This window comes from Myxocyprinus asiaticus, chromosome 16, assembly GCF_019703515.2.
Source record: "Myxocyprinus asiaticus isolate MX2 ecotype Aquarium Trade chromosome 16, UBuf_Myxa_2, whole genome shotgun sequence".
Taxonomy (NCBI): Eukaryota; Metazoa; Chordata; class Actinopteri; order Cypriniformes; family Catostomidae; genus Myxocyprinus; species Myxocyprinus asiaticus.
The window spans coordinates 25,947,860-25,961,615 of record NC_059359.1 but is presented as its reverse complement, the minus strand read 5'-3'; the positions used below and the strand labels follow the sequence as shown (position 1 = coordinate 25,961,615).

General features: G+C 42.0%; 1 protein-coding gene across 1 annotated transcript in view; it reads left to right on the top strand.

Annotated features, from left to right (window-relative positions):
• Positions 1-13,756, top strand: part of LOC127453547 (small conductance calcium-activated potassium channel protein 2-like) — a 103,881-nt gene that overhangs the window by 33,267 nt on the left and 56,858 nt on the right. The window contains exon 4 of the mRNA XM_051719975.1: positions 12,550-12,846. Coding sequence (XP_051575935.1) covers positions 12,550-12,846 — 297 coding nt within the window. The remainder of the gene's footprint in view (positions 1-12,549; positions 12,847-13,756) is intronic.

The following is a 13,756-nucleotide window of genomic DNA, read 5'->3' as shown; positions in this document are numbered from 1 at the left end:
TTTACAACCTGCAAAAATCCTTAAAAAAAAAATAAAAATAAAAACAACAACAAAAATCCTTTGATTCTTTGTAGAATCTTAAATATTTCTTATACATTTTAAGTCATAATGTTTCTTTATTTTTACATTTTCAAAATCCTAAAACATTCTGTTTTTTCCATGTTTAAATTCTATTTTGAATCCCGGATTTTCAGTGTGGACTTTTGAACCCCATTGTGTATATCAATTTTAACCTAAAATCTTGATGTTGAAACAACAAAAAAAAAAGTTCATGGACATGATATTTGTATACTACCCAGTTCTGATGCTACATTTTTATATAGGGAACAGCAAAAAGTTGTGTTGAGGGTTACAGAAAAAGGTGGGTGCTTATGTAGAATGCTAATGTCGAGGAGATCTGGGTTCTGGCGAAGGAATGAGATGTCAGCAGCAGTCTTGTACTGAGATCTGAGAGGTTACTATAGTATTAACCACATAGTACAGTTCCCCTGCTCTTACATAGTGAAGGAAACTTACAGGTATTGCTTTTAACTGTGGTAAACTCTCAGGAAGAGTATGGCTGGTACAGACAACAGAATGACAGGAAAACTTTTCCGGAACATTGCGAAAGCACTGTCACAGCAGCATGTCTTGTCGCTTAGTTGTAGCTAAGTGGAAACTAAAGGGATATCCTACTGGTTTTGCTATTGGCTACACACATGGGTGTTTATGCATATGTGTGTGAGAGAGAGAGGCTCAAAGTGTATATACACAGTTTATGTATATATTTTATAAAGAGGGAATTCCAAACAGATCTCACATTTGTGTTTTTAAAGACACAGCAGGCAGATATATCTGTTTATTTAGCTGTAAATATACACATATACATATTTACACCTGCGTGTGAGAGTGTTGGTGTGTGAATCCCATAGTGTGGAGAGAACACATGGTATTTAGGGCTTTCCTCATTGGTAATCTGAGTTGATGAGTTGATTGTAGTTGTCTGCTGTTCTCTTTAGTCCTTGTGGAGAAGTGTAGTTGCCTGAATTAGTATGTATGTAAACATTTGTTTGTGCATTATGTATATGTGTGTGACTTACAATTCCATTATCATAACAAAGATGTTCATCTCTGACAGGGTAAAACAACAGAACAGACACTGTTTTTCTCTCTCTGCTTCACTCTGTCCTTACCTCTCTTTTTTCAACCCTTTATCTGTTTTCACCCTTTCCTAACCTATCCATGAATGTTTCTTTTTCTCTCTCTTCCTCCATTACACAGTCTATTTTTTCCCTAATATTTCCTAATTGGCTCTGGCCCTCATTTGTTGGGAGGTTCTGGGTTCTCTTTCAAACATTCGTTCCGTTTCTCACTATGGGGAAAACGCCCTCGTGTGTGAAACGATGGAAGCAATTTTATAGCACCACATCTTTCCAATGACAGACAAGTCACAGCAGTGACCAGGAAGCCCCGCCTTCCTGATATAAGCCACTGTCACCTGCCATTACGTAATTCTCATTCTCTTCCCCATGAAGATCGAGTTGGAAGCTATCCTTCAGCAGAGTTTATGGGATTATTGCCGTTTAATTGTTTTCAAGGACAAGCCATCAAGGTACGTCACTAAACGCGGTTACAGTGTATTTTTCAAAAACTGCAATTGTCAAAGAATTTACCAGCACATTACGGTGGGTCATTTCTCTATTGTCTCTCTCCATGTTACCGACGGTCATAGTTGGTATTATTATTGCACCGTTGAGGTGTTATTTATCGCATTTAGTTATGATAAATAAGAGAGAGGAAGTGATTTTCTGCCTCGAATTAACACGTCGCGGTGAGTCGGGAGGATAAGCACTAGACCATGGCCACCACAAATCCAAGCAGATCAAAAGAGAAGGAACCTTCTCGCATGTGTGCTGTTAGATTCCTGTTAGAGTTAAGGGTTTGTGAAAGGCAAGTGTGAGTCTCGGCTGTGGGCAAAAGAAAACCCAGATCTTTCTCCGCACTCGGTGGAAAACGAACCTTCAAAACCTAAGTCCAGAAGTTGGGGGGACATTATGAAGGAGGCCTCGCCAAACCTCCGTCCTCTTTTCGATGTCTCCATTGAGGAGAGACAAGAAGAGGAGGATGATGATGACGATATGAGCGATCGCCTTTTCGAGGATGATGAGGAGAACAAAGAGGATGCGATCCTTCCACCTCAACCAACCATTCAAGCCACCGAGTGGACAGAACGGGGGCTCCCCTTCCACAACACCTGTGGATCTTGATCTGATTGAGATGTGCCGTCGGGCAGCGGCCAAGCTGTTTGTTTGACTAGACATCTCAACAGATGGAACAGGGCATGGAAAGGAACTTGTATGATGGAAAGAGGCTGCCGTCGTGCCTCGCTCCCAAAAAACAGCTCTTTCAGTGAGTGCTCTGAATGCCTCATCCCACCTGATGGCATGCCAAGCCGAACTGCTGGAAGAAATGGGAAAAACAGATTGACGCACGGACCCCTTCAGCAGTGTAGGAGGAAATATGCGTTATAGTGGATTTGAATTTACGCACGTCCCGAGGGGCAGTTCAGAGCAGTGGCTGCAGCATGAGCCTCTCGGTGGTGGGAGAGAGGGCATTATGGCTGGGACTGTCGGATCTCTGTGACAAAGAGAAAATTGAAAATTCTGGAAGCCCCGGTGGAGCCTAAAGCTTTATTTGGGACATCAGTCACGGCCATGAGGCAGCAGTGGGATCTCCGGACAAAAGGAGAAGCATTTGAGACGTGCCTCCCTCGCAAGGTCATTGCATGCCTGTTTCAGATGGCATGCGCAAGCTTCACAGCACCTAAAAAAGGGGGACAGGCGGGATTTGCCCCAGGCCCTCCCCCGTGCAGCCGCCAGCCATAAACACGCAGCTGAGACCGGCTCATGCAAAGAAGACGTCCTTCGTGGCAGCAGCTTCTAAACATCGCCCTACCAATCCCCAGGGAGGGAAGAAGAGGTGGGCGACCTAGCTGCATCTCAGGTGGGAAAGAGGGGACAGTGAACATCACCCAGGAATTTCTGTACACCTCCCCTCCTCACAAAGTGAGCGAACTATTCTTCCCCCAATTAAGAAGAGAAGGGGGATAGAGCAGTCGCTCTATTTGAGAAAGAACTGTTCAGTGGCATGTTCGGTTCATCCACTTCACAGTTTAAATGGTGTGGAGGCACAAGTTCAAGTAGTGTCTGTGTGTTAAACCTCCCCCTCCACCCACGGGGTTCAGTCTGAGGGTCAGATAGTTCACAAGCAGAAGTGTGTTGAATGCAAAATTAAATGTGTTCCCTGTGCATCCAGGCAGTGGGCCGAGGGCACAGAACATTATCAAATTAAACACAAAAGAAAAAAAGAAAAAATATCACTATCAGACCTGCAATTCCCAGCTCTGCCACTGGAGGGTGCCATACGCCATCAGTGTGCAAGAGCTCAAGCGGCCAGCTCGCTGTTCGGGTGGAGAGCTGGCGCACATGCACAGTCCACCCCTGGGTACTGTCCATGATAGTAAGGGGTTATCGACTGCAATTCCCTGTGAAACCACCAAATTTCAACAGGGTGTTAATGTCAACAGCAGAAGGGGAATCAGCTCTGATTTTAGAGCAGGAAATAGCCTCTTTATTGAGCAAAAGATCAATATGAGTAGTACCGGCGGAGGAGAGCCATCAAGGGTTTTACTCTCTGTATTTCGTCATTCCCAAAAAAGGGTGAGGTCTCCGCCCCATTCTGGATTTGCGGAACCTAAACAAACATCTCAGAAAATACAGATTCAAAGTGCTGTGTTTCTGTTTTCGTCCCAGAGATTGGTTCACATCACTGGATCTCAAGGATGCGTATTTCCATATAGACATTTAAACAACTCGCATACAATTCCTGAGGTTTGCATACCAGGGCATAGCCTACAAATTTTTTACAATTCAGTTCTGACTTTCATTAGCACCGAGAATTTTCAGCAAATGTGTCTGACTCCGTTGAGGAGGGCAGGTGTCAGAGTGTCTGCATATTTGGACGATCTGCTCCTCTGTACACTGTCACGGCAACAAGCAGAGACAGACACAAACATGTTAGTGTCTCATATGTAAAACTTGGGTTTTGAGATAAACCTCGCAAAAAGCTGTCCGGTGCCATGTCAGGAAATAAATTATCTGGATCTCAGACTGAACTCCAATCTGTATCAAGCATTTCTTTCAGAGGAATGCATCAGATCGATTCACAGTTGTCTATCCCTTTTTCAGAAGGGGAGAATGGTTCCTTTAAGGACAAGTCTGCATCTGTTGGGTCTCAATAGTTTCGGTCATTCCTTTGGGATGGTTGCGAATGAGAGAGTTTCAGCACTGGATAGAGATACATCGTTTGTGTCCCCAGCGACACTTAAACTCTCCGTCACTGGAGAATTCACGCTTTCTTCATGAGGGAGCCCCTTGAGGGCGGTCTCTTTTTGGAAGGTGGTGATGACAGACACATCACTCAGAGGTTGGGGCACAGTGTGTGAAGTCAGAATAGTGAATGGGCTTTGTCCCGTGTCACTACAAAACGCACACATAAACTTTCTGGAGTTACTGACAGTGTTTCTAGAATTGAAGCACTTTGTGCAGTTCCTTCAAGGCCACCATGTCTTAGTCAGATCGGACAACACAACAACAGTGGCATACATAAACAGACAAGGGGGCACATGTTCACAGCGGCAACACAGCCTGGTGCAAAAACAGATTTTGTGGAGCAGTGTGCACTTCCTCTCATTATGGCAACTCACATCCCAGGTGTAATGAACATGGGGGTGGATTTATTGTCCAGAGGGAATCCCCTGTACGGATTTGGGCAGGCTGCCGTAGATCTCTTCGCATTGCACGAAAACACTCATTGCCCTCTGTTCTTCTCTCTGGTGATCGAAGATGCACCTATGAGTGTGGATGCGCTGGCACACCCATGGCCAAATGAGCTGTTATATACATTCCCTACTTTGAGTCTGATCGGCCCAACTCTAAAAAGAGTAAGAGAGCATGGTCACTCAGTAATACTGATTTCCCCATACTGGCTGGGGAAACTTTGGTTGGTGGAGATAATTGAGCTCCTTTACGACCAGCCCTGGCCTCTTCCTCTATGTAGGGATCTCCTATATCGAGAGCACAGAGAGATTTTTCACTTGCACCCAGACTGAGTAGCTCTTTGGGCCTTGCCTATGAATGAATTAGTTTAAATGCCACTGGGTTGCCTCCGAGGGTGATTGAAATGATTCAGATGCGAGAGCGGCCTCTACACGATCATTATATGATTTAAAGTGGGGTGGGTTTTAACAGCGGTGCGCTCACAGACATATAATTTCCTTTTTTTGTTCTGTAGCGGATGTGCTGAGTTTTCTGCAAGACCTTTTGGATAAGGGTAGAGCATTCTCTACTGTTAAGGTATATCTTGCAGCGATATCGGCATGCCTTGTTGGATTTGACTCGGGAACAATTGGTTAATGCCCTCTGGTGTGTAAGTTCATGAAAGGGGCACGGAGGTTACATCCGGTCTTGAAACTTCTGATTCCGCCATGGGATCTGTCCGTGGTTCTGAACGCACTTTCTCCATTTGAACCCATGGAGAGTATTAGTATGAAGCACCTTTCGCTAAAGACTGCTTTATTGAGCAGTAAAGCATAGGAGTGATGGTGGCGTAGTGGACTAAAGCACTGAACTGGTAAGCAGAAGGTTGTTGGTTCAATCCCCACAGCCACCACCATTGTGTCCTTGAGCAAGGCACTTAACTCCAGGTTGCTCCAGGGGGATTGTCCCTGTAATAAGTGCATTGTAAGTTGCTTTGGATAAAAGCATCTGCCAAAATGCATAAATGTATTATTAGGTCTCGCTACTGCAAAGCGTGTGAGTGAACTTCATACTTTGTTGGTTCATGAATCTTATATGCACGTCGCTCCGGGGTTTTCGAGAGTAATCCTCAAGACAAACCCTGCATTTGTGCCAAAGGTGAGCGATTCACTGTTAAACGGCCAATCAGTGTTAACTTTTCACCTGCAGCCATTTTCCTTGTCAGAGGAAGAAAGGCTTCATTGTTTGTGCCCAGCTCGTGCCTTGCGTATGTACATAGAAAGGACACAGACACTGAGAAACAGACTGGATGTTACTGAGCCTTCACTGGCTCACACTGTCCTTTGTGTGAATTGGTCTGATACTGATGTATAAGCACACGCATACAGGCTCAGTTTTTAATAGAAGTTTAAAGTATCTCATTCCATAACTATTCCCTGGTGGCAATATAGTTTGGATATGTTTCATAAAATATTCTGAGTCAGTCTGCTTCGGATAGCATATCTGCAATCCGGGAGTTGTCCACATCCTATAGTGAGATACTGAACGAATGTTTGAAAGAGAACGTAAGGTTACCTATGTAACCCCGGTTCTCTGATAACAGGAGTGAGATATCTCACCACACTTCCCTCATTGAAGCAGCACGGAGAAGAGATATGCTGAGAATGACGTAAAGGCAGGTGACAATGGCTTATATCAGGAAGGCAGGGCTTCCTGGTCACTGCTTTGACTTGTCTGTCATTGGACAGATGTGGTGCTATAAAATTGCTTCCATTGTTTTACACACAAGAGTGTTTTCCCCATAGTGAGATACCTCACTCCTATTATCAGAGAACCGAGGTTACATATGTAACCTTACATTTTTCTCTCTGTCTCTGATGGGCTGAGGAAGGCAGCTCACTCTAGTCACTCATGTTGACAGATTACCTTCACTAATGGAATTTAATTATTCAGCAGATCCTGGTGGCAATTTTGCCCGAAAAAGAATGACAGGATCGGGGGGGAAGAGGTAGCGGAGAGATGAATTAGGGGTAACGTGCGGAGGAGGAAAGGGAGAGATGATGATGGAGGAAAAGTGAGGACATTTGTCTCATCTTTGTCTTCAGAAAGTTACGATGGAACATTCACACGATTACTCTCATAAAAGAATGTCTTGCACTGATGAGAACCAGTTTTTATGCAGATAAAGACTGTAAAAAATATTACAAAATATGGAAGTACTTATAAGTCATGAAAGACCAATAAATCGTCCAAGCTGATAAATTGACTGGTATTTTGAGGGAGTGGGAGGGGGTCAAGCACAACAATTCACTCACACAACACACTCACGATAGAGATGGCTATATATCAAAAGTGATTGGAGACAACACAAGAGTTTTAGGGCACTTTGCTGTATATCAATCATGGGACAAAAGTATGAACCTGTGAAGAGTGAACACGATAGAACAGTATGCAAATCAAAGATTTGGATGTTTTGTTTAAACTTCTGTTGTTTCGGGTTTAATACAAGTTAAATTGATGGCATTTTTCACGTAACGTTGATTATCATGGAAACTCATTTTGACTCGAAATCGCATGGAGTAAGGCACATACAATTAAAGTAAACAGGTCCAATATACAAAACATTAACTACACACTGTTTCAAAAGTACTGCCGAAATACTTAAGCATAATACATGTTAACATGACTCTAGTGTGATAAAATTGCTTACTAAACTTGTCAGTGAAAAGTTATTTAGCATACATGACTTTGTTGTCATGATGACATAGGTTGGTAAACCATGAAGGCCTAAATCCCGGTAACTTTTGCAAGATGTAAAGCAGTGGCTCTCAACTGGTTTGCTTTGGGACCCAGATTTTACATATGACATCAAGTGGCGACCCACCATAGTAAAAAATATAACCTGTATTTGATGTATCCTGGGTAACATTTTCTTTTATCTTGCATAGTTTCGTTAATAGTTTTCAAGTATAAGGGCATGTATAAAGTGATTATTTTTGTTGTTGATGTTCAAATGGGTCACATCAGTATTGTGGTCCACATGTTGCAATACCTAGGGAAGCCTGGTTGATGCGTGTGCACGCTAGAGAGCAGAGTTGAAAACTGGCGCAAGTGGTTCCGTTATACTCGTATGAAAACCAAGCTTTAAATGCACTGCAAAAATATCACGTTGCAGATAAGAAGCCTTTAGCGAGCATAAAGCACTGAGCATGAGATTATCATTACATTTGCCTTGGCATCCCTACTTTCACTTGGGTGGCCTCTGAACATTTTTGAAATGGGAGAACCATGGCTTGTTCTTTCCCTGCATGAACGTGCGATAGACCTGCGACACACTTTTGGGTCGTGACCCACCAGTTGAGAAATACTGCTGTAAAGGATACCAAAAGAGAGTTGACATGACTTTGAGTTTTCAGTTTTCATCGTCTTCTGTTTTTGAACAGGTCATAGTGTTGTCCTGTCCATGATCAGACATACGGAGAAGACTCAATAGAATTAGTTTGCCATCTAAACAAACATGCATGTTTGGAGTGCGAGTAGCAGAACTGCGGCCAAGAAACATGCTTGCTCCGGTTTGGTTATGGACTGCGGTCCATTCTGACAAATGATTTTAATCTCACCATGACGTTTAGTGTAAAGGTCCGCTTTCATTTCTCTTCCGCAAGTGCTGTTGAACTAGTGCCAGCCCGGAACAGCTGTCACGTCTGAGTTATTTTGAATCCTCCGCTGTAATGCGATCTCATGCACAAGGCAGCACAGTATTCTTGTTCCTCTTAGTATTACACATACAGTTGAAATCAGAAGTTTACATACACCTTGGCCAAATATATTTAAACTCAGTTTTTCACAATTCCTGACATTTAATCGTAGAAAACTTTCCGTCTTAGGTCAGTTAGGATCACTACTTTACTTGAAGAATGTGAAATGTCAGAATAATAGTAGAGATAATGATTTCTTTCAGCTTTTATTTCTTTCATCACATTCCCAGTGGGTCAGAAGTTTACATACAATTTGTTAGTATTTGGTAGCATTGCTTTTAAATCGTTTAATTTGGGTAAAACTTTTTGGGTAGCCTTCCACAAGCTTCTCACAATAAGTTGCTGGAATTTTGGCCCATTCCTCCAGACAGAACTGGTGTAACTGAGTCAGGTTTGTAGGCCTCCTTGCTCGCACACGCTTTTTCAGTTCTGCCCACAAATATTCAGATTGAGGTCAGGGCTTTGTGATGGCCACTCCAGTACCTTGACTTTGTTATCCTTAAGCAATTTTGCCACAGCTTTGGCAGTATGCTTGGGGTCACTGTCCATTTGGAAGACCCATTTGCGACGAGCTTTAACTTCATGACTGATGTCTTGAGATGTTGCTTCAATATATCCACATAATTTTCCTTCCTCATGATGCCATCTATTTTGTCAAGTGCACCAGTCCCTCCTGCAGCAAAGTACCCCCACAACATGATGCTGCCACCCCCATGCTTCACAGTTGGGATGGTGGTCTTCAGCTTGCAAGCCTCACCCTTTTTCCTCCAAACATAACAATGGTCATTATGGCCAAAAAGTTCAATATTTGTTTCATCAGACCAGAGGAAATTTCTCCAAAAAATAAGATCTTTGTCCCCATGTGCACTGGCAAATTGTAGTCTGGCTTTTTTATGGCGGTTTTTGAACAATGGCTTCTTCTTTGCTGAGCAGCCTTTCAGGTTATGTAGATATAGGGCTCATTTTACTGTTGATATAGATACTTGTCTAACTGTTTCCTCTAGCATCTTCACAAGGTCCTTTGCTGTTATTTTGGGATTGATTCACTCTTTTTGCACCAAACTACGTTCATCATCGTTGGCTGCGTGGTCCCATGGTGTTTATACTTGCGTACTATTGTTTGTACAGATGAACGTGGTACCTTTAGGCATTTGGAAACTGCTCCCAAGGATGAACCACAATTGTTTTTCTGAGGTTTTGGCTGATTTCTTTTGATTTTTCCCATGATGTCAAGCAAAGTGGCACTGAGTTTGAAGGTAGGCCTTAAAATGCATCCACAGGTACACCTCCAATTCAGTATACCTCCAATCAGAAGCTAATTGTCTAAAGGCTGGAATTTTCCAAGCTGCTTAAAGGCACAGTTAACTTAGTGAATGTAAACTTGTGACCCATCTGTCTGTAAACAATTGTTGGAAAAGTTACTTATATCATGCACAAAGTAGATGACTTTGCCAAAACTATAGTTTGCTAATATGAAATCTGTGGAGTGGTAAAAAATGAGTTTTAATGACTTCAACCTAAGTGTATGTAAACTTCTGACTTCAACTGTAATAGCTGCGATTCCAATATTGGGCCAAATGAGAGCGTACTAGTGCATGCCATCATTGTTTTCAGTGATGTGCAATGTGTACATAACTGTTAGCATTCTTATTACAAACATTTTCTGTTTTAAATACTTTTTAGTGAATGTTGCGTAAATATTGTGTGAAATAAGTGTTCATTTAATTTCAGCAATTTTATCTGTTTTATTTCCCATCAATAAATTGGGTTATTTACGATATATCAGGCACCCTCTACTGTAGATATTGGTATCGGCATTGCTCATTAAAAAACCCATATCAGTTGACCACTACTGACATCACCCATATAAGTCACCCACCCATCCATAACAGATTCACATGCACTCGCATACACCCACATGCACACACACTCACAGATTCTCTTTCACTCTTTTTCCACCCACCCACATGCGTATTTTTTACATTCATTCCCTCTCTCAGTCTCTTTCCCTCCCTTCCACCTCCTTTCTATTTTGCTTCCCTCTCGCTTTCATCGCTTGCTCTCTTTCTCGTGTACATACACACAAACACACAGTCATTCTCTCCCTCTCTCACCAGGGGACCCTAATTGAGCTTGGCTGGTCTTTGATGTTGTCGTCTAGGCAACAGTCACCATGACGAGGCTGGCTTTTCCAGAAAAAAAAAAACATGCACATTTTCTGCCATGCCCTTCACACACACTGAGTCAGACACGCATGGATAGAACAACATGTTAAAAGGCAAGCACTAGCTGTAGCCAACATTATCAGTGCATTCACTAAAATATAGCAGTTAGAAAAGCTAAACAATTTTTGTCAGATACTAGAAAGACCTGTTGCGCTGTGCACACACGCAAACGCAGCCTCACAATTAATATAGGTGAATGCAGCTACAAAATATCTCCAAGGAAATATGAGGCTTCATGAGTCCTCAGGATTCCTGTACTATCATTTGCAGCTCTTGTGTGGATGTGTATATGTGTGTGTGGGTGTCTCAGTGGGGAAAACCCTGCTTGCCTTCTACTTATCAATTAAACAAACTTTGCCAATGTAACACTTACAATTAACATTAAACACATCTAACACCGCCAACAGCACAATTAGCTTCCCGTTCCATCGTTAGTCTCTGCTGATATACTGCCTGACATGAAGTTGCAGTGGAAGAGAGAAAGAGAGAGAGAGAGTCATATAGCTGTCATGGCACATTATGCCAGCAGAATTCTGTTTGCTTATTGCTCAAACTTTTTGGCTTTCCTGGCAGAGTAAAATGACTATGAGCATGTTCTCATTGTGGTGCTCATCAATCTGTTTCCCTTTCATTCTGCGTCCAGTGCTGCCTCTCAGAACACCTTTTTCAGTTTAGGAGGAGAGCAGCTCTATTTATTATTTGTTATAACAAGCTAATCTGAATTATTAATTTGTAATTGAAGTTTTTTATTAGATGTATGATGAATGCTTAGTCTTGAGGAGTGCCTACGCAACTCATAGACTTTAATTGTTTTTCTGCGAGATGGTGCATTGAGTTGCAACTTTCATTTGCTGTGAGGGATTTTGTGTTACCATGTCCAAATTATGATATGCGTGATGTGACACATTTCCAGTGACAAGCAATTTGTCTGTCCACACTTAAAGCAAAAAAACTGGGCGATGCAACACAAAGATATTTGAAATTTATAGACCCCATTTTTTTTTTTTAGATTATCAGGCATATGCTACAGAATTCCTAAAAGGTTGACCAATTTTACTTAAAGTGTATAGTATTTCTCTTTGGGGTAAACGGACCAGAAATATTAATGCCTTACCTTGCACTACACTGATTTTTCTCCTATCAAATGCTTTCTAAAATGAGAATGTCACAAATCATGGTCACGTACTTAATGCTTATTGGCAATTTGAAACAAAACAGATGAGACCTTTATTATGTCCCACTCAAACGTTCTGTTTTTGAATAGGAAATACATCAACATCGGACATAAAATTGCACTCATCAAGCGATTTCCTGGGGTTTTGAATATACAGCTATTTGGAATGCGATTTTGGACCAGTGAGATTTTAGCATGGATGGATCCATCCAATAAAGCCAAGACTGTCCTGTCATTTGTAGCAGTTGTGGTTGGATGTGACAAAAACTCAGATTGATATAGAAGCTTTATTGTTGTGGTTAGCATCTGGTTAGGACACTTTGCTAGGTTAAAACAGCAGTTAATAAATCTGTTTCTGTGGCTGTGTCTTATTTCCATTTTCCATTTTTCCTTTATGTTATGTCAGTGTTGCAGCTCGTGATGGCTGCATTCCCTCGAGCACTTCTTTTGAGTGACTGAATGCAAATATCATATCCATTATGTTAAGTGTTGAGGTTTGAGAGTTATGTCCTATAAAGGTCTAAATTGAAACTTTGCCATGGAACTTCATTTAATTTACATTGTTTAACATTTTCATTCTGACTTTTCCCCTTTAGCTCTTCGTCATTGACAATGGTGCGGATGACTGGCGGATCGCAATGACCATGGAGCGAGTGCTGCTTATCGCTCTGGAGCTAATCGTCTCGGCGGTTCACCCGGTGCCGGGGGACTTCAAGTTCATGTGGCGGGCACGGCTGGCCTTCTCCTACGCTCCCTCGCAGGCGGAGGCAGATCTGGACATGGTGCTGTCTGTGCCCATGTTCCTTAGACTCTACCTCATTGCCCGAGTAATGCTACTACACAGCAAGCTCTTCACCGACGCCTCTTCTCGCAGCATAGGGGCACTAAACAAGGTCAGAGGTCAAGCCAAGGGTAATCAGGGGATCAAAGCTAAGGGTTTAGGGCAGAGGTCACCAATTTGCAGACTGCAATCCAGTTCTGGATCCAAGATTATTTCCACACAGACTGTGAATCCTTTATCATAAATAAACATAAAATAATAACAAGTATAGCATTTTTTTCCATTAAACTAAAAAACTGAACACTAAAGCAGCATATAAATGTATTAATACAGGAATCATAATAGTGAGAAACAATGAACGAGCCAAATGCCTGCAAAGGCAAAACGCAGTTATTGCACATTTTGTCAAAACTGAGTAATGACCAGAATCGTGTCTCTTAAAATCTGGTCTGTCCTTTGACAGGCAGGTTTGGCTCAACTATGCTCAGATTCAGAGAAAATAGAGTGAGCCTATTCCAGGGGTACTTACACTTCTAAGGAATGAGATCTACCATGCACAATTTAAATAGGCCTACATTATAAGTAGTGTTGCCACAATACCAAAATTTCAGTAGTCAATTACATTTAATTATTACGTTGTTTAAAAGAGTAAAATTTTTATCATGCTTGGTAATCTAACACCGCTCATGAATGTCATTAAGGCGAGACTCACTTTTCATAGAAGCTAAATGGGAATCTAGTGGAATATTCCAGTGCCACGCATCAGCAAGGTCAGCCGTTCAGATTAAGAATGTTAGTGCCACGTAAGATTAAAATGTAAGTATCTAACCAAACATGCGATATTTGCCCACTATTTTATGATAGAAATGTTGTACAGACCGATAGTAATTTCCAAGGATTCCAGGTTTCCTGGACTGCAACCATTTTATTTTGGGTATGTCCTTGTTAGTTCTGTGCTCAGAAAGTGATCAATTAAAGGAGCAGTTCACCAAAAAATGGAAAAATCTGTCATTTACTCACCC